The 27488-nt window shown below is 44.8% G+C and overlaps 1 protein-coding gene across 3 annotated transcripts in view; it reads right to left on the reverse strand.

The window, feature by feature from the left end:
- DSP (desmoplakin) overlaps positions 1 to 9994 on the reverse strand; it is a 42304-nt gene extending 32310 nt beyond the window's left edge. Inside the window, exon 1 of one of the 3 annotated variants that reach the window (XM_032649663.1) lies at positions 9543 to 9994. In XM_032649663.1, the coding sequence (XP_032505554.1) occupies positions 9543 to 9736 (194 nt within the window). In that variant the 5' untranslated portion in view covers positions 9737 to 9994. The remainder of the gene's footprint in view (positions 1 to 9542) is intronic. The other 2 variants (XM_032649664.1, XM_032649665.1) reach the window with 2 other exon arrangements.
- Between the last annotated feature and the right edge of the window lie 17494 nt (positions 9995 to 27488).

Here is a 27488-nt window from a genome sequence, read left to right on the forward strand (position 1 = left end):
GGGCTCTCTCTTAGCACAGTGGAAAGTCAAGAGTTTCTGAAATGATTTAATAATGTGTGCTACTGTAAAAACTAACACAGTGAGTGCTAAGACAGAGGGAGATGGGGAAACTGGGTGAGGTGTATGAGAACTCCCTCTATCTCTGCAGCTTTTCTATAATCCTAAAATTATTCCAGGATAAAAATGTACAAAAAATAAAAAAGAAGCAGAGAGGCCAAACTCACTTGTGAATGAAAGTTCCAAAGTGTATATACAAGTCTTTTAAAAATGAATTTATGACACTAAATTCATTTGCCAACAAAATATGAAACTCTTCAGCTCTTTTTACCCAACTACTAGAGTAGTTAGTTACATGACACTTAGAAATGAACTAAGGAAAAAGAGGTGAGGCAACTAAACACTGGCTTAAAATATTGGTGGACTTGCACTTAAAAAACAGAGAGGTCAAAACAAAACAAAACAAAACAAAACACCAAAACGGTAACTTCATATGCTGTTAACGATACTGAAAAGAATTACTCATGCTTCACCAACAGGCCTGCCTATGTTCACCGTACACGCCCTTGATAGCCACTAAAACCCTATGTGTTTGCCTTGGCATTTTAGGAATAGATTAACAACCGTCTGCACAAAAATCTAATCTTTCTAAAAGTAAAAAGAAAGAAAAGCTAAAGTGTTAGAACAATGTAATGAAGAATCTTTGGTATTGTGATTTGTCTGTAGGAAAGTATGATCTAATTAACCAAATTTCCTTAGGCACAACTTTTCAAGACTGTGTCTGGTCCTTAAAGCAAGATCTACATATCCCGTTTGTCATCTGTAAGCACCTCACTTCAGTCTGAACATCCTTGGGAAACAGACCATCAAATCGAGCAGGTGGAAGGACAACTCAGGCCCCTGAGGTTTCCTGATGAGAAAAGAGAATCCACCTTCACATTTCAGCTTGCTTGTCCCCTCCCAGTGAAGGATGCACACAGAAATGACTGTACTTAAATCAAGAAGGAAGTGTCTGTGGAGAGGCTTTCGACTCAGTAGACACTCACTCAGATGCTGTGCAGGGCTGGACCGTTCAGCAGGAGAGCCAGGAGAGCATGCTTCAGGGAACACGGGCATTTTGTGTGTCATTCAGAACTTTTTAAGTCAAAAATCATATTTTTTCACATAATTTTAGGTCTTTTGTCTTTTACCTCAGAAATATTCTAGATCTCAGTTTTCTCATCTTTTGGGCTAGGTGCTATCTAAGATTTCCTTAGCTCCTTTGATCTGTAACTTTATTTTATGAGACCACCAAACTCACTCCTCCTACTGAAAATAATCTAAAAGTCTATGTTCTGTGTAAAGGTAGTGAAGTTTCCTCTTCATACTGTGCCATTTGGGAAAATGCAAAATTCCATCATATAGGAAGAAATCATTTTAAAATAAATACTTATTTAACAAGCATATAAGGACTGTAAAAATCCCTAGCCTCAAAGAAATTTTCATCACTGGGACGTATGGGTATTAGGGGTGCAGAGATTTTAAACCATGTTAGGAATTGAACTAACGAGGTCAGAGTTCAATTTTTAAGTCCCATTTCCGTGTCATGGAAGATGAAAGAAGTCATGAAAAAAAAGAAGAAAGAAAGAAAGAAAAGAAAGTTCATTTGGGTCAAATCAATCAAAAAATATTGACTTCTAAACTAAAATTAATAGCTGGCCTTGAAAAAATAACATTTGTCCTTAAAAGTCTTGAACTTTTCTGAAATCTTCTCTTATTTTCAAACTTACAAAGACAAATTATTCGTACAACAAAGAACCTGCCTACACTTTTTTTGAAAATTCATTCTAAAACTTGTTTAAACAAGTAAGGGTTCCAACAGTTTACATAAAGATCCCTTCATCAGAGGTTAAAAGGAAAAGATGGTCTGGGCCACATGAACGTGTGAACAGTATTAAAGAGCTTTCGATGTTTTATTTTACTACCTCCAAATAACGACTTTTCTTAAAAAAAATAAGACCCCAAAATTAACTGTGAAGCCACTAGTGTCACACTTTTCCCAAGAATATTATAGACAAAAATACAAGACAAATACTTTGAAGAGAGTCTTGAAGCATTACAAGATATTTTTTAATAGTTACTCTCCTTGCTTTATAAAAGTCATTTTACAATCATCTATTCTGTCCATTAGACACTTGGCCGGTGCCACGTAACTCTGGATTTCTTTTTGTATGTACACGGGGTTGGCCAAAAAGTTCGTAAGAGTCTATGGGAAAACCAGAAGGAACTTTTTGGCCAACCCAATACTTTCTCTCCCATTGGGTTCCTTCTTTCCTTCCTTCCTCTTTCCTTTGACCCTTCTCTCTCTCTCTCTCCCACTCTCTCTCTCTTCTTTTGGTTCATTCCATCAACATAAGGTCCTGGATGTGTGCCGGAAATTATGTCTCACGTGTATTCGGATTCATGGAATATGATAATTATGTAATGCATTAATATTGATCTAAAACCTATCTGCTGAGCTCCTTACAATGTCTAAAACATGTTCCATACGTTATTTTGAGTTTCTTTAAAAGATCTTAAGTAAAAAGAAAAACATCCATGGAGTTTGTAAAAAAAAAAAAAAAAAATTTACATCTTCATTTAAGGACAATACCCTACCTCCAAGACTCACTAAACACATCAGTGGAAATGTCACGTATCAGAAGTTACACACCAAGTGCTTCCGCCTCCATAGAGTTTTCCTGGCACATCTCTGCCCTCCTTCTGCACGAATTATTTACACACCTGTCTGCCCACACCTGGAGAGCAAAGTCTCACACCTTAGTCACTTTCGGCTCCTACGTGCACCTAACAGCACAGTTCCTCACCCAGAAGGTCCTTAACGTATGTTTGTTTGGTTTAGGAAAGTAGAAGAAAAACAAAGGCAAATCGAAGACTGATACGAAGATATTACTACTCATTACCCTGATTTCCAAAGCTCAATCAGGTAGCGCATCTACTGCACCCCAATTCCCCACCAATAGTGGAAAAAAAAAAGGGGGGGCTTCCCTGGTGGCGCAGTGGTTGAGAGTCCGCCTGCCGATGCAGGGGACACGGGTTCGTGCCCCGGTCCGGGAAGATCCCACATGCCGCGGAGCGGCTGGGCCCGTGAGCCATGGCCGCTGAGCCTGCGCGTCCGGAGCCTGTGCTCCGCAGGCGGAGGGGCCACAGCAGTGAGAGGCCCGCGTACCGCCAAAAAAAAAAAAAGGTTTTCTCTATCAATTTTAGGAAGAAGGCCTCCTCTGGACCCTCATCTTGTCCTCACCCAGGAGCTTTGGAAGCGGTACTCTAATAAAAGTTCTACTGCCTTTCCATGTTTGCTCTTTTCACAGTTTTTGGTGGCTTGGGTGGGGCCGGGGAGGGCAACCTGATCACAGATCATTAACTTCATAAAGAGTTCGGGGTCCACCCCGTTCTCAGCCACTTCCGGCTGGACAGCCTGTGACTCGGAGCAAGTTAGTAGACTCGCGGGGCCTAGGGTTTCTGCAGGAACACAGTCACCTCTTGGGGCTGGCCTGATGTTGAGAGAAGCAGCCAGTGAGGTCTGTATAAAGCCCGGCAGAAACTAAATCCTCGCTGCGAGATCGTTCGTACAGGGGAAGCTGCTGTTGTGACATGATTCTTAGATTTTGCTTTTATTTTTCATTTTGTGTTTTTTGCCCCAGTTCATGATTTTGCAGTTCACCCAGTTCACAATTTTAAGGATATCCTGCAAGCACACTGGAGGTGGAGTGAGAAGCGAAAAAAAGGAAAGAAGAAGAAATGATGATTGGGTATTAAGTGTGAGGCATTTGAGACTTTCTCAGGTAATTTTTAATTCCTAAAATTATCTACGAGACCTAAAAAAAGGTTTGAGACAATTCAAAGACAGAGATACATTTTAACTGCGTGAAAGACGTCTTTTGAAGGGATAAGAGAATTCAGAAAAAGATGCTTTCCTTTCCTTTCTTAAATGGGGATGAATATTTGACCCTTACAAATTCAAGGCCAAAACAGGGACTTCTGTTTTGAATTCCTTCCCTATGTGAAAACTTACATTCATTCTGATGCCTAAAAAAAAATCGTTTACAAGTTATCTGGTTATCCACCAAGAGGCCAACTCCTTTTTAATTTTTTTCAGGTACCTTACGAAGCAAGGGATATTACGTTTGCATGTCACACATTTGAATTCCAGGCAATAAAACTCAGACCTATGGCCTGCAGCCTCTCACTCTGGTGTCCTCATTTTCATGAAATGTAGCTTTCACATTCCTGAGGTCTCTGAAGGTCCTGGACCCTCCCAGCCCAAGGTGCTGGTGATAAGGTGCACGTGATGGGGCTGCCCTGGCATTTTATGGCATGCTGAGGCTTGGGGTCCGTGGGGCAGTGGCTTCAACATCAGAACCACCCCTGCCCATTTTCCCAGGAGGGCCAGAGGGAGATGGAGAAAAAGCAAAGGGCGGGGCGGCAGGGCCCCAGGCACCAAGGCCTCGGGACTGAGGCCCTTCTTCCAGAACCTTTGAAAAGTCTGGAAAGACTGGCTGGCTGAGGGCTGAGTTAAGACTCCCCAAGACACACCCAAGCCCTCCTCGGCTCCACCCGAAGATGTCAGCGTGGAGGCATCAGCACTTTTTTGTCTTTCCCAAGACATTTCAGGCACCTGGACAACAATGAAATGACGCCCATGTTTACAGAAAAGATTAACTACTTGCTGCAAGCTGCTCTGTAGATGTGCCTGACATTCAGTGGGCTTAACGCAGCATCCCACTGTGCTTCATTCCTCAGCAGATGGAAACTCTACGGGAGTGTGAATGCAAGAACACAATGGCTATGAAATATTTCCCAGGAATGCACCAATTTAAAACGAAGTAAAAACTCCTATTGGATAGAAGAGTTTACAAGAAGAGGTGAATTCTAATAACTAAAGTTAGATCTTTTCTTGCACCATCGTGGTATACTGGATTCAAATGCAGCTCAATTACTAACTTAGCTGCTTGACCTAAGCCAAGTCATCTAACTCTTTTAACCTCAGTTTCCCACCTGTGAAATGGGAAGTCTGTCGTGAGGCTTGAGATAACAATATACCTGGCACATGGTGGGTGTTGGCCAGGCAATGGTAACTATTATTAACCACTAGATCTGATGTTTGTATAAAATATATAACCTACTCAAACTTCGTCACTATGTAAGTGTTACTACTGCCATATATTAAGCTACACTGAATCTTACTTTGCCATCGTTTCCCAGAAAAATATTTAGAATTACCATTCTGAGTCAGCCAACTCTAAGCCTGTTTTCTCACTCTCCCTTGCCTCTCTGATCCACTTCTGAGCTGAAGCTGTCACTCCATCACATCTACCTCCTGTCCCACTGCCACCAACCTCGACCAGACTTTCATCACCTCCCTCCTTCACTGGTACAACCGCTTCCTTAAGGCAACCCCTCCCACACACTGCTGGCCACAGCAATAATCCTATGGCCCCCTGCGTCGGTCTCATCTCTCTGCTCCTTCAAAGGAGACCTTCACTGGCTCGGATGAGACCTTGCAAGGGTCCCCCCGTGCCTAACCCTAACCCACCACCATGGATTCGAGATCTCCCAGCTTCTGGCCCCAGCCCCTCCTTCCTCCTTCCATCTCACTGTTTCCCCACTTAAGCGAATGCTCCAAAAGGAGACCGCTCTCTAGGCCTTGAAGTTGCGCCTGCTTTTCCACTTCTCACACTTTTCTCACGCTCTTCTCTCCTCCAGGTGCACTCCCTGCCCACTCTCTTTACCAACTGAAATTCTCCAAAGTCCAAGTCAACACCACTTCCTTTATAATAAAGTCTTACTAGTGCCGCCACTACAGATGTTATCTTGTCCCCTTACGGAGCCTCTGAGTCATGGGTACCGCTCCTGTGCGTTATCCGTTTGTATTATAGTACTCATGTACTTATCTTCCTCTGAAGAGCATCTGCTCCCTTCCAGAAGTCTTTGTATTTTCACCTTTGAATCTCCCCGACATCTAACACACAGCAGGTGCTCAGGAAATACTGGCTGAATGAATGAATGAATACATGGACTTGAGGTACTTTGATCCTGTAAGTACAGGGCTGGCTGTCCAGTCTCCTACACAAGTACATGGTCTAAATGCACAGGATGCCAGAGGGCAGAGGGAGGAGCCCCTGATTTCGTGCCAGCTCGGCCATGGTGGACTCCGGGATTTGGGGCAAGTCTTAATTTGTCTCTAAAGTGGAAAAGTGAGGTTTCTGTCCTCAGGACCCCCTTCCACTCTAAAATTAAATGTAAATGCGCCTGTTTAACTTCATGCTGAGAAACAGGCTTCTTTTAAAAGGCAGTTTAAAGCAAACTTTAAAATAGGTATCAAATAGTGATCACACATACTTCGCTTTGGAAATCAAGAGTTCTGGAGAAATGTAAGCATTACCATTTTATGCACATATTTCTGAGGCTCAGTGACTGTATTTGGCTTCTAATCCTATAAATTCCACACTTTGATCAGCGGAAGATCTAACTGGGGGACTCTGTCACTTGGCCACCAAATTTCACTACAGATTTGTAATTTCTTTTAACTACAGGAATAAGACCAGTGTAATTCTGCCATCATTGAAAACAATACAGCATCTCATACAAGAAAAATCCAAAGTTTAAATTTTCAAAAATAAACATCTTAAATTATCAAGCATGAAACATGTGGCAAACTTTAAAATATCAAGAAAAGCAGCGGAAGAAGGTAGATAAAGTAGTTGCAGATCCCATGCAGGGTAAAACAAAGACACAAAGGACAGGTGGGGGAACGAGGGATAATCGGAGTGAGAAACATCCGGTCCTAAACAGTGACAAGTGTTACTAAATAAAGGACAGACAAAGGCAAGAGGCTGTAGAGTCACTTTCAAAGGAAAAATAAGATTTGGGCTCCGTACACACTCAAATTAGCTTATTTAGGGAAGGGCTAAATACACACATTGATCATTAAAAAAATCACCAATCTGATTCAGCCAATAAAGTGGAAGTTTTAGAAATAAAGGAGTTTAGAGGCAACCAGTTGCTTTCATACTGGATTTTTAGGGTTTTTTTTTTTTTTTTTTGGTTTTGTCGCTTTAAAAACAAAACACCTCTATTTAGAAAAACTTTCGGTCAGAAAAGTGCTTTTAAAATCCTTCATCATCATTCACTTAGCAGCGGGCAGTCGAGTCAGAGCTGCCATCCTGCTTCTGCCAAGTGCGTGCCAGGGCCAAACAAATCCTTCCACACAAGACGCTAAAAACCCTAGGAGAACAGGTGCAGTGCGGGCCCCGACCCTCTCCAGTCAGTCGCCCTTATTTTAAAATGCAGACCTCAGCGTTTGCGGGCTACTGTGTATTGTGACAACGCTTCGTTTCTAAGGGCAAGTAGCACTAGCGCAGGCCGGGACAGGCCTGGGGAAACTCCAGTACCTGGATCCAGAAAGAACGCCGGCCACATGCTGACTCAAGCCCCCAGCCTGCCGCCCCGCGGCCCTGGCAGCTCGACAGCAACGCGCAGAAAAACAACCTCCCTCCAAGTTAGGTCACTTTTCACTAGAGTCTCTTTCCCCTTCCCGGGGAGATGTTAAAACTTGACAGGTTTATCAACAGCCTTTAGGTTGGAAAAACCGAACACAAGAAATGATGCTATACTAGGAGAAAACATCAAGTCTCGCCCAAATTTAACGTTCGGTGAAGCATCCTTATAAACCGGGTATCTTTATGCAGTTCATTAACCCAGATATTAATTACAAATTTACTTCTACAAGAAGCCAAGGGAGTGAAATATTCCATTAACAGCCATGTTTATTGTCAACTTAAAACATAGGGACGCTAAGATAACAGAAGCATATTCAAAGAAAAAGGAACAAAAAAACCACTTGGTTCATAAATGCAGGAAAGAAGCAACCTTGCAAATTCTGACTTGGATTTAAATGTGTGGATTTAAAAGCATGTGCTTTCCAAATACTGCAAGACTGGGAGGGAGAAGTAAAGTTTCAGATTTAAATGGTTGGCCAACTTTTCAAACAAACTTAAAAACCAAAGTGTAAACGAGCAAAAATTTCTCCCTAATGGTTTGGCGTATTTTTTCCTGGAAACCCCCAGGTGCATTTTGTTCATTAAAGAAAGAGCTCCAAGATTGAGACAATTCTTTGCTAGCTCAGAAAGAGAAAATAAATGTTCAAGGTGCTCCGGGAAGATAAAGAAATGAATGAATCGAAGCAGAAAGCAGGCCGCAAGTCGAGTAGTCCGTCCCGGCCCCCAAAACTGCTGGCAAAACAAAAACCCCCTGGAGTGTATTCAGTTTGCTCCTCCCCAGCCTAAGGCCACAAGGCTAGGTCGACAAAGTTCTAGAACTCAGGCCTCTCCCCCCGAAGCCCTACAAGGGAAGGACTTGCAGGGGGCGGGAAAGGGGGGTGAGAGCCGCAAAATTCTCACGGCTCACGTGGGAGAGTCCGGCTCCGGGGACCGGGTAAATGTACGTTCATTATCTTTCTCCACCCGAACCCGATTGACCTCCCCCTCCCCAACCTGGGTTTCCCGGATGATTCGGAGAGGCAGACCCCGCCCTCTTCCCAGGGCGCCCCCAGCATCGCGGGCCGGCCGGGATGGTACGCGGAGCCTCCCCGCCACGGGCCCCTGCCCGCGCTATCCCGCTCAGAGCGCAAGACCCTGCGCCCGCGCTCTGCCACCGAGACACTGAGGCTGTTCCTCGGATGCTTTTTAAAAACCGGGAAACAAAGGGCGCAGGCGCGGGGCCACAGGTGTGCTCGCTGGCGGGGGCTGCCGCGCGGCTAATCCGGGCTGGGGGGACAGGCAGCCGCTCCCGCCGGGAAACTTGGTTTGGGTAGCAGGCGAGGCCGAGGCGGGGCCTTCTCGACCCTCGACCCGCGACCCCGAGCTGCCGGGACGCGCAGCCTCTGCACAAAAGCCCCCGGGTGGCCGAGCAGCCCAGGCGCCGCTGCGGACGTGGTCTCGGGGTGACCACGAGCTTGCGATGAGCCACTAGCCAAAGCCGAGAGCCACGTCCACCCTGGCCACCCGACTGGCCGGAGGCCCCGCTACCCTCGCTGTTTTACTTTTGGTTACAGTTCGAGAGGTTGGGTTTAGTGGTCGCAGCCATGCCCGCCTGACCTCCCACCTGCGGCCCGGGACAAAGGCGAGGCCTCGCTGGGGACAGTCGCGGATACAGCCGGGACCCCCGCCGTCCGCCGCGCCCTGCCTGCACCCTCGCTGGCTGGCCTCGGGCCCCGGCACGCAGGAAGCGGGGGGCCCGAGTCCCCGCCGGCAGCGAAGGAGACGCTCCTCTGCGGGTTGGCGCACATGCCCACCCGGTCTGCGCGGTGCGCGGGGACACTCGGTCTTGCCCCAGCGCGAACAGGAAATGCGTGCATGACCTCGGACAAAGAGACTGTCCCCTTTCTGGACCTGAGCTTCCTCGTCGGTCAGAGGTCGACGGTCCCTCCCGGTCCCAGGGTGCTAGGGGAGTGCAGAGACCCCGGCCCACGCACACCGCGCGCTCGGGGTCGGCCCGGTACCCACCAGTAGCCGTCCGAGTTCTGGTCGGTGACCGTGCAGCGCCGGGAGTAGTACATCCTGCTGGTGCCCCCACCACCGCTGCTGCCGCCCCCGCCCCCGCCGCCGGTCATCTCGCAGCGCAGGTCGGGGCCGGAATCGGCGCGGGTCATGCGGCCCAGCGTGTTGATCCGCGGGCTGGAGCCTCCGTTGCAGCTCATGTTGGCTGGCACTCGGAGCGCCGCTCAGCGCCGAGGCGGACGTGAGGGCGGGCCGGCTCGGAGAGAGCGAGGGGCTCCCAGGAGAGGCCCAAACCGGGGACGGGGCTGGGGGCGCAGAAGGATCGCGAGGACGCGCCTCTCCACCGCGGCCGTTCCGGACACTGCGAGCGCGGCACGGCGGGCGGGCGTCGGGCGTCGGGCGCCGGGGACAGCGACGGGCCGGGAGTGGAAGCGGGAGCGAGGGCTGCGGCTCTCAGGGCGGCGAGGACGCAGAGGAGCAGGGCCGTGGCGGGGTGGTGGTGTTGGTCGGCTGGGGCTCGAGTCTCCTCCCCGCTGGCACCCGACGCTGCCGAAGCCACACCTGGCCGGTTTCTTCCCAGGGCGGGGTGCGGCCGCCGCGCCTCCCAGCCCCATAGGGTGTCACCGACTCGCACCGGCCGCCCCTCCCCACCTGCGCCACCGGCCCGCGGCTCCGCCCTCCGCGCCGGGGCCTGAGTAACATGCAAGGGGCGGAGGCCCGGCACCCGCGCGCGGCCGGCCGAGGGGTGGACAGGCGCTGGCCGGGGCGTGCGCTCCGCGCGTCGCCGCCGTAGCCAGGAACGCAGGGCCCCAGCTTTTGAGGATTTCTACGGCCCCCGGGTGGAAATAGGCTAAAAAATAAGTCATTCGATTGGACAGTTACTTATTAAACTTTTACTTCTGCTTATCCCTGAAAACGGTGCCAGCCAAGCTTTGGCTAGAAACAGTTGAGGAGAGAATGCTTAGATGATGAGGTTTTGTTCGGAGACTCTTTTTGAATTTTCTTTTATTCCAGTAATTCAGAAGATTGCCTCAGAAGTATGTTTTCCGACGTGTAAAACGATTTTTACCCAGAACCACCGCTTTCTGGAGAAGTCTTCACCGTAAATAACTAATTTCTTTAGCATGAAGATAAAGAGGAATCCACTACGGTCAGTTCCCATAGGGTACCATGAAACTATAAATTGCAGTGTCTTTTATTTTGCCTGGTGTCGGTCAGTCATTTTAAACGAGAAATGGCAAAGACTTCCACCCCAGACCGCTTCCAAATTTTATTTAAAAACCTTGGGGGCTTCCCTGGTGGCGCAGTGGTTGGGAGTCCGCCTGCTGATGCGGGGGACGCGGGTTCGTGCCCCGGTCCGGGAGGACCCCGCGTGCCGCGGAGCGGCTGGGCCCGTCGGCCATGGCCGCTGGGCCTGCGCACCAAAAAAACAAAAACAACAAAAACAAAAAAAACTTGGGACCACTCCTCTCTTGCATGCCCCTGAGCACCTCCTCCCCGGACCCATCCCTTTTGAAACAGCTTTTCCCACAAGTCAGTGGTGGTGGCCTTCCTGGGACTTCAGTCTACCTGAGAGCAGCAGAGAACCCTGAACAGAGATCATCCACTGGGTACAGTTGAGTAACTCAGAGCCAGAACATTCCAGCCACCTGATCTAGGGCCCCTCCCCATTAGTGGCTGCCTGCGAACAACACCGCAGTCTCTGTGACTGGGGTTTAGATCCAGACCCAGTCACAACATCCATAAAAAGCTGTTTTTATAATTTGGAAAAACTGTTCAATTACTCTTTAATAAACACCATTTAAAGATCTTTATAATAAACATTTGTCATCTCCCTAAACAATGACAGTTAACTCACTTTCTCATACAGTATATTTCTGAAATGTTTATAAACTGAAAAGAACAAAAATCAAACTATATTTGCATGTTGTAAAGGGAGTGGAGGGAGTTCTCTAAAAGGTCCCAGATTATAGCACCCCAAGTTACACCTCAAATTTTAGGCAGAAATCTTAACAAAATGTCATTTTTCTCTACAATGGTCCACAGAGTTGACCAGCCTAAATCCAAGGAGTCAAAGATACCATGAGATGAAAGTTTACTACTGTTAGCACTCAGTAATTCCCATCATTTTCTCAGTTTCCTCTTCTGGTAAAGGCTAATGTGATAAAGTGTTCAAATGATTTCACAAACGCTGATGGATAGACAAGAATGGTGTTTCTTCTGAAATTGAATCAGTGGCTGGAAGTCAGCATCTGCACCAATGGCCCAGATATTCATGGGTCAGCAGAGGGGAAGCCGTTTGGGGTGTCAGTCCATAATATGCAAAATACTTCTATGCACCTCATTTGTTCAGCAAGTAGTTATAACCTCCTATACAGAAGGACCAATGCTAGACTTTGGAATATACACAGAATGTCCTTGAAAACATTATAGTAAAACTTCAATTTTAAAAATTCAGGGATTCCTTCAGTCCAATAATGTGTAAATAGAAGGTCATACAATTGCACAGTAGAATTCTCCTTAAACACAGCACACATCTGTGAGCCACCTCCCAGTGGTGGCGAAAGCTGTGCTCAGCCAAGGGGTCCCTCTGAGAGCTCCCACTGGGTAGTCAGGAGCCCAGGCGCTCACAGACCTAAACATCACCCAGACTCACAGAGCTGTTTACAAAACAGGGGTAGAGGTGAAGAGCACAGCCCACCGATGACACATTTCTGGCTGCCCGTTGCTTCCCGGCCTACCTTGCTGCTTCCTGTTCTTAAGATGTTCCCAAGAAGGCGACCGACTTCCAGCTAGCCAAACATGCCGGGTCTGGGAAGACAACGACTTTCATTTACCTTCCTCTAAGGAAGACAGGAGGATGAAATAAAAGATCGACATGACAGATGGGATCCAGACATAACATGCATTCGTTGTCTAAATTGACTGTCTCACAAGAGGCCCCCCAGTGAAGGATAGGGATCAGAAGACCATCCACTGATATAACTGCTGCAGTTTACTTGGGAAGAGCTCCATCTCCTCAGGCGCTAGATGGAAATAGTACTTGTCCTGCCAACTTTCCAGACCTACAGTGAGGATCAAGTGAGATAAAATACGTGAACATTCTTGGAAACATATAAAGCAATGGCACCACTCATTAAATCAAAAGCTCTTTGCTGGGTGTGAAATTTTTAGCGCTAGTGCTTCTGTCTTTACGTGACTCGGTATAACTCCCCCTTGGAGACATTTAACATTCATTCAAGCAGTTATTAAGCATCTACTGTGTCACACAGCAGGCTCACTGCCGGTCACTCTCTGTAGGATATCTGTAGGAAAACAAATAATTGCAGTATAATGTTAGGTCTGCTGTTAAAAAGGTAGGTCTTCAGAGTTGTGGGGCACGGCAGAGGGGTTGAAAAGTAGCTTTTTTCTTACAACTAGGTTTATACAGTTTAGAGTCCAAGGTCTGGCAAAGTCCTCGCTAGCTGACCTAAGGTCAGCTATTTTTTCCCTACCACTTGTAGATACCTACCCTTGTACTTTTAGAGACACATCACTGACAAGTCACTTTCTCTCTGGCTGAACTTAAAAATGACCTTGCAGTGAGGAAAGAGGCATCAGTTGTATCCTGAACATATTTTTTAAATGAAACACAGCACCTTGATTTCAGTGAGATTAAGAAGAATCATTTACTTGCTCAGAATCCTATGGGAAATCTCTCCTATCTCTCTGTTGGTAACTGATAATGCTTTACCATGGAAAAGATTTACAGCCCGTGAGCTAAAATACCTGTTCTGCCGGCCAGGGAAGCATTATTTTTCTTTCTTTTGCTTCACTGTGCAGCTTGCGGGATCTTAGTTCCCCGACTAAGGGATCGAACACAGGCCCCAGCAGTGAAAGCGCCAAGTTCTAACCACTGGACTGCCAGGGAATTTCCAGGGAAGTAGTATTTTAACAAATTAGAACTACAGACACTAGGATTGGAATTGTAAAAATAAATAAATATATATATTTTTTACTTCCTTATTTTTCCATTTGTATGAATAAATTAGAATCTTTCAGAAATCATAAAATCTGTGTTCTCAATATTATAAAAATACGATTGATCTCTCCTAAAGTTGTTGAAACTATTCAAAACTTTGAATGAAGAAAGCAGTTTCATAAACCACAGAAATTCCATTTCAGAAATGGGAAAGTGTTTGTGAAATATATACATTAGCCCAGAACTCTCTTTATTTTCCTTGGTTCAAGCGTCCTTCAGGGAGAGAAGAATTTCTGTTTGTACTAGTTTTTCGTTTTTGCCAGAGAAGGGTGATTAACTTTTCAGAAATTGAATAGCTGAAAGAAACATCTCAAATACATTTTCTGTTTCTGTACTGATGAGTTGTTCCATTGTTTTAGCACAGATAATATCCAATAAATCATGCTATCCTTTGTGGGGTTTTTTAAAATTGTTTTAAATATGGGGTGGTTAGTTGTTTGGGTTTTTTTTTTCTTTTTTTAAATAAATTTATTTATTTATTTATTTTTGGCTGTGTTGGGTCTTCGCTGCTGTGCACGGGCTTTCTCTAGTTGCGGCGAGGGGGGCTACTCTTCGTTGCAGTGCGCGGTCTTCTCATTGCGGTGGCTTCTCATTGCAGAGCACGCGCGGGCTCTACGTGCACGGGCTTCAGTAGTTGCGGCACGTGGGCTCAGTAGTTGTGGCTCGCGGGCTCTAGAGCACAGGCTCAGCAGTTGTGGTGCACGGGCTTAGTTGCTCCGCGGCATGTGGGATCTTCCCGGACCAGGGCTCGAACCCGTGTCCCCTGCATTGGCAGGTGGATTCTCAACCACTGCGCCACCAGGGAAGCCCTGTGGTTTTTTGTTTTTTTTAATAGACTTAAAATTTTTTTTTTAATTTATTTTTGGCTGCGTTGGGTCTTCGTTGCTGCGTGCAGGCTTTCTCTAGTTGCCGCGAGCAGGGACTGCCGTTGGTTGAGGTGCGCTGGCTTCTCATTGTGGTGGCTTCTCTTTGTTGCAGAGCACGGGCTGTAGACCATGGGCTTCAGTAGCTGCAGTGCGTGGGCTCAGTAGTTGTGGCGCACGGGCTTAGTTGCTCCACGGCATGTGGGATCTTCCTGGACCAGGGCTCGAACATGTGCATTGGCAGGCAGGTTCTTAACCACTGCACTACCAGGGAAGTTCATCCTTTGTGTTTTGAGTATGTTTTTTGACTACTTTTAATTGGATAGCATAGATATTGGAGATTCATCTATACTTTCCTGCCAGATCTTCTTTTTCATTAAGAGCCCAAGTTTGCAAGATAGGGAGGCTGGAAGTTAAGGGCGTGGATGATGGCATGCACAGGTATGGGCTACACAGAAGACACCTACACCCTTAGCCAAGTGACGTCTAACCCACCAAGCTAAACAATAACTCACCTTAATTTTGTTGGGCAAGCACACAGTCACTGAATAGCCAAATAAGCTAGCCTTTAAAATATACTCTCAGAGGAATTTTTTAAGCTTATGCTTGTGAGGGACTGTCATTGTGAGTAGATTGTCCTTCTGCCACGTTGGGATTGGAACACGTACTCAAATTTCTATAAAGTCAGATACACATTACTGCTGGTAAACCCTGTTATCAGCCAATACCACATGGATGTATATTGTGCTAAGAGCTCCATGAAGAAAATTATGAATTGCTATTCAGCCTTCACCAAAAGAATTAAAAAGTTATATTCCATAAAGAATTTCAGAAACGAAAGCTGCCTTCAAGAACTTTTATACGAATTGTTTTCAAAACATTGAGAGTCTTGGAACTCCTTCTACCAATGAAACCCAGTAGCTAAAACAGATCATGGTGGGGGGCAGGGGCCAGACTGGTTGTACCCTGCTGGGAGCCCAGGACCCACCCACTGCACCCGGGCTCTGGAGCATTTCCCTGACGGAAGAGCCGTATAAACCAAAAGCCAGATTTTAATAAAAGAAAATAGCGAGTCCCAGAAAGGTTAAGAAACTTCCCTGAGTTAATGATTGGTATTAATTTGAAACCAAGAAACTATCTGATCAATTGTTATTTTCCTACACTAGACACATAGGATGTCTGGAAACACAGTGACTATAAAGTAATCAGCATGCTTTGCAGAAGGTACATCAAGAAAAACTACTCTTATTATTATTTGTTTGGTTTTTGTTTGTATTTTTTTTTTTTTTTTTGCGGTACGCGGGCCTCTCACTGTTGTGGCCTCTCCCGTTGCGGAGCGCAGGCTCAGCGGCCATGGCTCACGGGCCCAGCCGCTCCGCGGCATGTGGGATCTTCCCGGACCGGGGCACGAACCCGTGTCCCCTGCATCGGCAGGCGGACCCCCAACCACTGCGGCACCAGGGAAGCCCTGTTTGTTTTTTTAAAAAGGCCTTTTTTTTTTTTTTTGCGTTACGCGGGCCTCTCACTGTTGTGGCCTTTCCTGTTGCGGAGCACAGGCTCCGGACGCGCAGGCTCAGCGGCCATGGCTCACGGGCCCAGCCACTCCGCGGCATGTGGGATCTTCCCGGATGGGGGCACGAACTCGTGTCCCCTGCATAGGCAGGCGGACTCAACCACTGCGCCACCAGGGAAGCCCTAAAAAAGCTTTTTGAAAGTGGCAAGGGGCAGATGCTGGAGGTTTCCATACAAGCGATCCACCCCTCTTCTAGAATTTTCACATTAATGGCAAACAGCAGCCCCTGTGGATGGGTAACAAGTGGGCGAGGGTGAGGCAGGGCTGGAGGGGGGAGCAATCCTTCATGGAAGGCAGCTACAACCATCACCAAGCAGTGTTTAGGAAAACAGTCCTGCCCCAAATGGTGCAGGCAAGTCCTTGTAGGGTCTTCCCAGCGATCCTTCCTTAGCCCTAGCTTCCCTTTAGCAAGAGCTGGGTTCAAGAAAAAGTCATGCAAAATCAAGAGGAGAGTATAGAGGATTGTTTCTTCTGCTGTAAATCAATGCCCTTGACAACAAATCTAACTTGATTTGGTTTGTGCGTTTTTTTTTTTTTTTTTTTAATGATTTGTGGTATTTAAACTGAAACATTTAAACCTTGCTGACATCAGCCAGAAACGTTTCACATTCAGGAAAAAGTTATAGCACAGTTCCGAAGCAGTTTCAGCAAACCTTGAAGCTGTTCTGTCTTGCAGAGGTGGGTGTGGAGAGCTACACTTCATTCTCTATTCTCGTTAAACCTGCCTGACGGCCCCTGGGAGTTGTGACTGCTTAGCAGTTTGGCTCCAGGCAGAATCTAGGAAAGCATCTGTAGTCTTTTCCCACCCAGGCACTCAGAAGAGATGTCAGCTATCATCTCTAAACAAGCTTTTATTTTCCTTTACTGAATAAGGAAAAAAAAAATTTAAGGATTTAAAACTGGAATTACTGTGTTCTTAAAACGAAAATCAGTATTCCTATTTAATGTATCCCTGAGAAAAAATGTTAATACACAAAAGGAGGATTTTTAAAGCTCTTTTTTAACTACAGAGGGACTTGGCTTATAAGAGGGACTTAATATTAAATACATATTACCATAAAAGGGGAAATGGACAGTAACACAATCACAGTAGTGGACAGTGGACACCAGTGGACAGATCATCCAAAATGAAAATAAATAAGGAAACACAAACTTTACACGATACATTAAACAAGATGGACTAAATTTATATTTATAGGACACTCCATCCAAAAACAACAGAATACACTGTCTTCTCAAGTGCTCATGGAACATTCTCCAGGATAGATCATACGCTGGGTCACAAATCAAGCCTTGGTAAACTTAAGAAAATTGAAATTGTATTGAGTACGTTTTCCAACCACAATGCTATGAGACTAGGTATCAATTACAGGAAAAAAACTGTACAAACGTGTGGAGGCTAAACAATACACTACTAAATAACCAAGAGATCACTGAAGAAATCAAAGAGGAAATTAAAAAATACCTAGAAACAAATGACAATGAAAACACGATGACCCAAAACCTACGGGATGCAGCAAAAGCAGTTCTAAGAGGGAAGTTTATAGCAATACAATCCTACCTCAAGAAACAAGAAACATCTCAAATAAACAACCTAACCTAACACCTAAAGCAATTAGAGAAAGAAGAACAAAAAAACCCAAAGTTAGCAGAAGGAAAGAAAACATAAAGATCAGATCAGAAATAAATGAAAAAGAAATGAAGGAAACAAGAGCAAAGATCAATAAAACTAAAAGCTGGTTCTTTGAGAAGATAAACAAAATTGATAAACCGTTAGCCAGACTCATCAAGAAAAAAAGGGAAAAGACTAAAATCAAACAGAATTAGAAATGAAAACGGAGAAGTAACAAGTGACACTACAGAAATACAAAGGATCATGAGAGATTACTATAAGCAACTATATGCCAATAAAATGGACAACCTGGAAGAAATGGACAAATTCTTAGAAAAGCACAACCTTCCGAGACTGAACCAGGAAGAAATAGAAAATATAAACAGACCAATCACAAGCACTGAAATTGAAACTGTGAATTAAAAATCTTCCAACAAACAAAAGCCCAAGACCACATGGCTTCACAGGCGAATTCTATCAAACATTTAGAGAAGAGCTAACACCTATCCTTCTCAAACTCTTCCAAAATATAGCAGAGGGAGGAACACTCCCAAATTCATTCTACGAGGCCACCATCACCATGATACCAAAACCAGACAAAGATGTCACAAAGAAAGAAAACTACAGGCCAATATCACTGATGAACATAGATGCAAAAATACTAGCAAACAGAATACAACAGCACATTAAAAGGATAATACACCATGACCAAGTGGGGTTTAACCCAGGAATGCAAGGATGCTTCGATATATGCAAATCAGGCTTACCTGGTGGTGCAGTGGTTGACAGTCTGCCTGCCGATGCAGGGGACACAGGTTCGTGACCCGGTCTGGGAAGATCCCACATGCCGCGGAGCGGCTACGCCCGTGAGCCATGGCTGCTGAGCCTGCGCGTCCGGAGCCTGTGCTCCGCAACGGGAGAGGCCACAACAGTGAGAGGCCCGCGTACCACAAAAAAAAAAAAAAAGAAAAGAAAAAAAAGTACAATGAGGTATCACCTCACACCAGTCAGAATGGCCATCATCAAAAAATCTACAAACATTAAATGCTGGAGAGGGTGTGGAGAAAAGGGAACCCTCTTGCACTGCTGGTAGGAATGCAAATTAATACAGCCACTATGGAGAACAGTATGGAGGTTCCTTAAAAAAATAAAACTAACATATGACCCAGCAATCCCACTACTGGGCGTATACCCTGAGAAAACCATAATTCAAAAAAAGTCATGTACCACAATGTTCATTGCAGCACTATTTACAATAGCCAGGACATGGAAGCAACCTAAGTGTCCATAGACAGATGAATGGATAAAGAAGATGTGGCACGTATATACAATGGAATATTACTCAGCCATAAAAAGAAACAAAACTGACTTATTTGTACTGAGATGGATGGACCTAGAGTCTGTCATACAGAGTGAAGTAAGTCAGAAAGAGAAAAACAAATACCGTATGCTAACACATATATATGGAATCTAAAAAAAAAAAAAAAAAGGTTCTGAAGAAACTAGGGGCAGGACACAGACATAGAGAATGGACTTGAGGACACGGGGAGGGGGAAGTGTAACCTGGGACGAAGTGAGAGAGTGGCATGGACATATATACACTACCAAATGTAAAATAGATAGCTAGTGGGAAGCAGACACATAGCACAGGGAGATCAGCTTCGTGCTTTGTGACCACCTAGAGGGGTGAGATAGGGAGTGTGGGAGGGAGATGCAAGAGGGAGGGGATATGGGGATATATGTATATGTATAGCTGATTCACTTTGTTATACAGCAGAAACGAACACCACTGTAAAGCAATTATACTCCAATAAAGATGTTTAAATAAATAAATAAGACAAAAAAATACATCTTGATCTCAGAGCTATCATTAAAGATAAATGTTGGGGCTTCCCTGGTGGCGCAGTGGTTGAGAGTCCGCCTGCCGATGCAGGGGACATGGGTTTGTGCCCCGGTCCGGGAGGATCCCGCATGCCGCGGAGCGGCTGGACCCGTGAGCCATGGCCGCTGAGCCTGCGTGTCTGGAGCCTGTGCTCCGTAACAGGAGAGGCCACAGCAGTGAGAGGCCCGCGTACGGCAAAAAAAAAAAAAAAAAAAAAAAAAAAAAAAAAAAAAGAAAAAAGATAAATGTTAAAAAAATGGGTGTGTAAATCTAAAATTTTTAGACATTTAAAGAAAATGGGTGTGTTTATATAGACAGAAGGCAAAATGTAAAGTTAAAAAAGGCAATTTTTAAGCCATATATATATATATATATATATATATATATATATATATACATATATATAGTGCGGTCAGTTGTTTTATATTAAAAGTTATGTGTTATAAGAGACATACTAGGGGCTTCCCTGGTGGCGCAGTGGTTGAGAGTCCGCCTGCCGATGCAGGGGACGCGGGTTCGTGCCCCGGTCCGGGAAGATCCCACATGCTGCGGAGCGGCTAGGCCCGTGAGCCATGGCCGCTGAGCCTGCGCGTCCGGAGCCTGTGCTCCGCAACGGGAGAGGCCACAACAGTGAGAGGCCCGTGTACCGCAAAAAAAAAAAAAAAAAAAAAAGAGACATACTATCTAAGGCATAGATGTTATCGATGAAGACCTATTTTTTAGAATATACATTTCTAATAATAGTTCTTTTAAACAGAGCTATGCAATTCTTAAAGAAAAAGATAGCTTTTGTACCTAGTTTTGAAAATGAGAGTGAGATCCCTAACAGCTGAATGTTAAAAACCTAATATTTATCAGTATGAGAAAAATAATTATAATCCAATTCATTTGTACAGGAACTGACAAGGTTTTTTTTTTTTAATTGTGAAAAAAATACACATAACATAAAACTCGCTCTTTACAGTTTTTAAGTGTAGAGTTCAGTGACATTAAGTACATTCACACAGCTGTGCAACTAGCACCGCCACCCATCTCCAGAACTTTTCCATCATCTCAAACAGAGACTGTACCCATTAAAGACAAACAAATCTCTCCCCCTACCCACCCTCAGCCCCTGGGAACTTCTACTATCTGTCTCTATAAATGTGACTATGCTAGGTACCGTATGTAAGTGGAATCACACAGTATTTGTTATTTTGTATTTGTCTTGTTTCACCGAGCATAATGTCTTTAAGGTTCATCCATGTTGTAGCATGTGACAGAATTTCATTCTTTTAAGGCTGAATAATATTCCACAGTATATCCACTGCACATTTTGTTTATCCACTCATCAGTTGATGGACATTTGGGTTGCTTCCACCTTTTGGACATGGTGAAAATGCTGCTGTGTTTTTTTTTTTTTTAAGTAGTAAAATTATTATAGACTTTTCCTTTAGAACTTCCACTCCTCCCAGAGTTAATAACTGTGTTTCTTTTTTTTTTTTTGCTTTTGCTTAGTTGTTGGTAATTATCATTAATTTATTCCCAAACTCTTCCTGAGTTGAGTAAATCTCTTCACAACACAAACATTCGTTATCAGGTATTCTATAAGTTTCATCTGCTTGAAGAAATCCCTCCTGGTCGGGGGATGAGGGTGGGTGAAATGGGTGAAGGGGGCCACAAGATACAATCTTCTAGTTATAAAATAAATAAGTCATGGGGGTGGAATGCACAGCTTGGTGACTATAGTTAGTAATCCTGTATTGTATATTTGAATGTTGCTAACAAAAACAGACATAATAGATCAATGGGACAGAATAGAGAGCCCAGAAGTAAACCCACACATTTACAGTCAACTAATCTTCGACAAAGCAGGCAGAATATATGATGGAGAAAAGACAGTCTCTTCAGCAAGTGGTATTAGAAAAGCTGGACAGCCTGCTGTAAATCAGTGAAGTTAGAACACACCCTCACACCATGCACAAAAATAAACTCAAAGTGGTTTAAAGACTTAAATATAAGACATGACACCATAAAACTCCTAGAAGAGTTTCTAGGAGGCAAAACATTCTCTGTCATAAATCATAGCAATATATTCTTAGAGCAGTCTCCCAAGGCAAAAGAAATAAAGGCAAAAATAAACAAATGGGACCCAATCAAACTTAAAAGCTTTTGCACAGCAGAGGAAACCACAAACAGAACAAAAAGACAACCTACAGAATGGGAGAAAATATTTCCAAATGATGTGACTGACAAGGGGTTAATTTCCAAAGTATACAAACAGTTTATACAACTCAATATCAAAAAACCCAAGCAACCTATTCAAAAAATGGGCAGAAGACATACATATGGTCAACAGGCACAGTAAAAGATGCTAAGCATCACTAGTTATTAGAGAAATGCAAATCAAAACGACAATGAGGTATCACCTCACACCAGTCATAAGGGCCAAAAATTTACAAACAATAAATGCTGCTGGAGAGGGTGTGGAGAAAAGGGAGCCCTCCTGCACTGTTGGTGGGAATGTAAACTGGTGCAACCACTATGGAAAGCAGTATGGCGGTTCCTTAAAAAACTAAAAATAGAGTTATCTCATTATCCAGCAATCCCACTCCTGGGCATATATCCAGAAAAGAAAAACATATAATTCGAAAAGAGACATGCATGCGCCCCAGTGTTTAGCAGCACTATTTAAAATAGCCAAGAGGGCTTTCCTGGTGGCGCAGTCGTTGAGAGTCCGCCTGCCGAGGCAGGGGACACGAGTTCGTGCCCCGGTGCAGGAGGATCCCATGTGCCGCGGAGCGGCTGGGCCCGTGAGCCATGGCCGCTGGGCCTGCGCGTCCGGAGCCTGTGCTCGGCGACGGGAGAGGCCACAGCAGTGAGAGGCCCGCGTATCACACACACACAAAAAATAGCCAAGATATGGAAGCAAACTAAATGTCCATCAACAGATGAGTGGATAAAGAAGATGTGGTACATACATACAATGGAATATTGCTCAGTCATAAAAAAAGAATGAAATACTGCCATTTGCAGCAACTTGGATGGACCTAGAGATTATCATACTGATTAAAGTAAGTCAGAGAAAGATAAATATCTAATGATAATATCAAATATCATATGATATCACTTATATGTGGAATCTAAAAAATAATACAGGGACCTCCCTGGTGGCGCAGTGGTTAAGAATCCGCCTGCCAATGCAGGGGACACGGGTTTGATCCCTGGTCTGAGAAGATCTCACATGCCACAGAGCAACTAAGCCCGTGCGTCACAACTACTGAGCCCACGCTCTAGAGCCTGCGAGCCACAACTACTTAGCCCATGCACTTAGAGCCTGTGCTCCGCAACAAGAGAAGCCATTGCAACGAGAAGCCTGCGCACCGCAACAAAGAGTAGCCCCCGCTCGCCGCAACTAGAGAAAGCCTGCGGGTAGGAAAGAAGACCCAGCGCAGCCAAAAATAAATAAATAAATGAATTAATTAATTAAAAAGAGAGAACTACAAAAAAAATTAAAATAAATACAAATGAATTTATTTACAAAACTGAAACAGACTCACAGACATAGAAAAAAACTTATGGTTACCAAAGGGGAAGGAGGGGAATAAATTAGGAGTATGGGATTAACAGATACATACTATTATATATAAAATAGATAAACAACAGGATTTACTATACAGGACAGGGAGCTATAGTCATTACCTTATAATAACCTATAATCAAAAAGAATCTGAAAAACACACACATGTATATAAAACGGAATCTTATTGCTCTACATCTGAAACTAACACAGTATTGTAAATCAACTATACTTCAATTAGAAAAAAAAGGTGCTAAAAGTAAATCAAAATTCTTCATCACAAGAAGAAACATTTTTAACTAGGCACAACAACCTACTGTGATCATTTCACAGTATATACAAATATCGAATCTTTATGTTGTATGCCTGAAACTAATATAATGTTATATGTCAATTTTACCTCAAAAATATGTTAATTTAAAAAAAAAAGATATTGCAGCCTCAAGAACAAAGAGAGAAAGAAAGAAAGAAAAAAGTAAGAAAGAAAGAGAGAAAGAGAGAGAGAGGGAGGGAGGAAGGAAGGAAGGAAGAAAGGGGGAAAGGGAGAAAGAAATCCTCCCTAGAATCTTGACTTGCTCTAATCTGAGCCCATTGCTCTCCAGACCTGCTTCTCCACTGTTGATGTGGAAGTTTCCTCCATCTTCCCACTAAGGGTTCCCGTTGCCTGTTGAGTGTTGGTTGGACATTGCCTTCTGTTTGTGGAGTTGCCATTGAGAGGTCAAAAGCCACTCTGGTTCTTTGTACATTTTATGAAACCTTCAGTAATCAGGATGTTCTACCATTTCTAGAACACAAAACTTGTGGGGGAGAGGGTTCAACCTAAACACCCTTCTTGCTTGGTCCCCAGTGCAGGAGAAAACAAGTATATTAGGGGTGGCAGAGAGTTCCTGTGGTAGATCAGCAGTCAGTAAACGTGGCGGTTATGGGAAGAAAAGGAAAGTGGGTTGTTTTTTATTAATGTAATAAATATGGTAAATGAATGAATGAATTCCCCTTAAGAATAGGAAAAAGGAAGTCCCCTTCCCTCACTCCTTCCTGCCTCCCTCCCTCCCTCCCTCCCTCCCTCCCTCCCTCTCTCCCTCTCTCCCTCTCTCCCTCTCTCCCTCTCTCTCTCTCTCTCTCTCTCTCTCTCTCTCTCTCTCTCGCTCTCTCGCTCTTTCTTTTCTTTCCTTTCTTTCTTTCTTTCTTTCTTTCTTTCTTTCTTTCTTTCTTTCTCTCTTTCTCTCTTTCTCTTTCTCTTTCTCTCTCTGTCTCTCTTTCATCTGTATCCCTTTCTAGAAATGGTTCCTTCATCTGGAAGAATAATTTCCCCCACAGAGAGTCAGACCTCTTTCCTGAAAATGAAACACACGCAGGCAGCCTGCTCCATCTGCTTCCTCCTAGTCAAGTGAAAGTGCAGTGACAGGGGGAGGTCCACCAGGCCAGCCCAGGTGACAGAGGAGGAGTGGCCACATCTGGCTCCATCCCACCAGGCTTCAGCTGTGCTCTCCACCGCTGGGGGAACCGTCCAGCTCCTTCCTCCATCTCTCTCAGTCTGTCGGCCCTGTGTCCCACCGCCAATGGGCTCCCACGGCACCTCATCCAATTCACCTTTCTCCTTGCAACTTCAGCAATCTAGCTGCTCAGTTCAGTTTCACATTTCTTGGATTAATCCATTTCTGCTACCCACCCTAATCTAACCACTGTTTATCTTTCCAAGTCGCCAAGAGAAAAAAACCCAGCCTAGATCTGAAATCACCTTTACTGCTTGTCTCCATTGATGCTACGTGCTCCACACTCCTTGGGGATCCAACCCTCCGACTTCAGCATGTCTCCTCTCCAGCTAAACATTCACCTGCCATGATTTTTATTTTTTTAATTAATTAATTAATTTTTGGCTGCATTGGGTCTTCGTTGCTGCGTGTGGGCTTTCTCTAGTTGTGGCGAGCCGGGGCTATTCTTCATTGGGGTGCACGGGCTTCTCATTGTGGTGGCTTCTCTTGTTATGGAGCACAGGCTCAGTAGTCGTGGCACGCGGGCTCAGGAGTTGTGGCGCACAGGTGTAGCTGCTCCGTGGCATGTGGGATCTTCCCGGAGCAGGGCTCGAACCCGTGTCTCCTGCATTGGCAGGTGGATTCCTAACCACTGCGCCACCAGGGAAGTCCATACCATGACTTTTAAAATGTCATCTTGTATATTTCAAAATCGTCAGTATGCGTGGTGGTAAATGGTTTAAATGACCACATTAAGAATTCATAGAGAATAGAGAAGACACTGCGACAGCTATGCCCTCCTTAATCGTTCCTTTATCTCTCTATATTTCCTTGGTTGTTATACTGGTCAGGGACTTGACCATGTCCTGCTTAGAATGAATTGTCCGGTCCCTTTCCCAGCTCCACACCACACGCCAGCACCAGACTAACCTTTGGAAAGGTTCTCTCCTCATATCATTCACCATCTCAAAATCTCACTGACTCTCCACTGGCAGCTCCCCAGCCTGGCATCCAAAGCCCTCCACAACTGTGTCCCAATCTACCCTCTACTCACACTGCGCTTTCCTGCCTCTGTACTTTTGATCCATGCCCCTCCCCCCACTGCAACACTCTCCCACCTTCTCCGTACATCTGCTAGATTCACCTTGAGCCTTGCTTCTCCGTGAGACCCTCCCAGGTCACCAAAGCCCATGGTTCATTTCTTAATTCATCCAACCATCTATCCATCCTTCCTTCCATCTTTTCATTCAGCAGGCATTGCGCTGAGTTCTGGGGAAGCATAAATAAATGTCATGCTTTCCGTGCTGATGGGACTGACAGTCCACCATTTAGTTTGCACACACCTTGTACCAGATGTAGTACAAGGCATTTAAAACACGTTGTTATAAATTATCTTCACAGTAACACTGTGAGGGAGGCATTAAATTACTGATTTTATTGACAGTAGAACAGAGGCTCAGTGGGGTCAGGTTATCTGTCCATGGTTACTCCGACGGTAATTAGCAGCGTCTATAACAACCTGCCCTGACGCCCGGGCTCCTGGGTGACAGTCCTTCTCACCTCTCCCCCCACCTCTTTCTCTTTCCCCTCTTCCCACTCTTTCCTCTGAATTCAAAGCATTTGGTAATTGATCAAACACTGTATGTTTTCTCTTTGCATTTTCTTAACTTTAATTTTTTGTGTGCTTGTATTTCCCCAATTAGATGTGTAAATGTCGAGAGAGAGGGTAAGTTGGAAAAGGATGCAGTTAAGAATATTGCGACTTTTACAGAAAAGGATTCATGTATTCCAGTTGTAACAGCTTTGTAATGTCAACACCTCAATATTTTATGCAACTAGAAGGAAGTCATTCATGAGTTAAACATAGATCACTAACACTTTCAAACAGTGACCCCCAAACTTTTAAATTGTGAGGACCACTTTATTATTAAAAATTGCAAATCTGCTCATAAACAAAGTTATGCTTCTTTTAGCAACCAATGGAGGAAAGAACGTAGTGACAAACACTGCCGTGCATTTAACGATACCTTGAAACAAATTTGTACTTTATGAATCGCAAGCACATATTCCTACTTTTGAAAAATAGTAGATGTAGGTGTAAAACATGATGTATGTGGTTACAGACGATGCAAAACCATGACGAAACTCTTCACCTCCTCAGGCATGCACGTTCCAGAGACTAGAAACCACTGATCTATGAGTTTGCTGACCCTGAGCTGAGAGTGGGCAGGACGATGGCACCTTGTAAAGGGGCATTTGTCCCTTCTGAGTCCAGAATTCTCTTTGGGGTGGAATGTTAATGTAGGGCAGAGCTCTGACATTTCTCTGTCTTCCACACTCAACAAGAATACAAAGTGGGGGGCTTCCCTGGTGGCGCAGTGGTTGAGAGTCTGCCTGCCGATGCGGGGGACACGGGTTCGTGCCCCGGTCCGGGAGGATCCCACATGCCGCGGAGCGGCTGGGCGCGTGAGCCATGGCCGCTGAGCCTGCGCGTCGGGAGAGGCCACAGCAGTGAGAGGCCCGCGTATCGCAAAAAAAAAAAAAAAAAAAAAAAGAATACAAAGTGGGGGCTTGCGGGGTTGGGGGCCGGTGTCTCACCTCACAGATTACACAATGTAATTACTACAGGTGTTAATGGCATTTACAGTAGTGGGTTCAGTGGGATGAATTTAAATACAATTGAATGAGTTCATTTTACCTGCCTCTTTCCTCTCCGCAGTCCAAGCCTCAGAGGAATCTGAGCTGACAGATACGAGTTCGGTCAAAGTTGGAAGTGAGCCAACGGGCAACCGCTAAGAGGATGTTTGCCACGGGAAGAAGAGCATCACCCCCCACCCCTGTGCCCTTGGGTGAACCTTATATTGTCACTCTTCTTTGTGACATGGCCATGAGCTTGCAGGAAATCATTTGAAGCAAAAAACTGACAACTTATTGCACAGCTCGAAAAGGCTATTCATTGTAAAGCAATTA

Source organism: Phocoena sinus, chromosome 11 (assembly GCF_008692025.1).
Source record: "Phocoena sinus isolate mPhoSin1 chromosome 11, mPhoSin1.pri, whole genome shotgun sequence".
NCBI lineage: Eukaryota > Metazoa > Chordata > Mammalia > Artiodactyla > Phocoenidae > Phocoena > Phocoena sinus.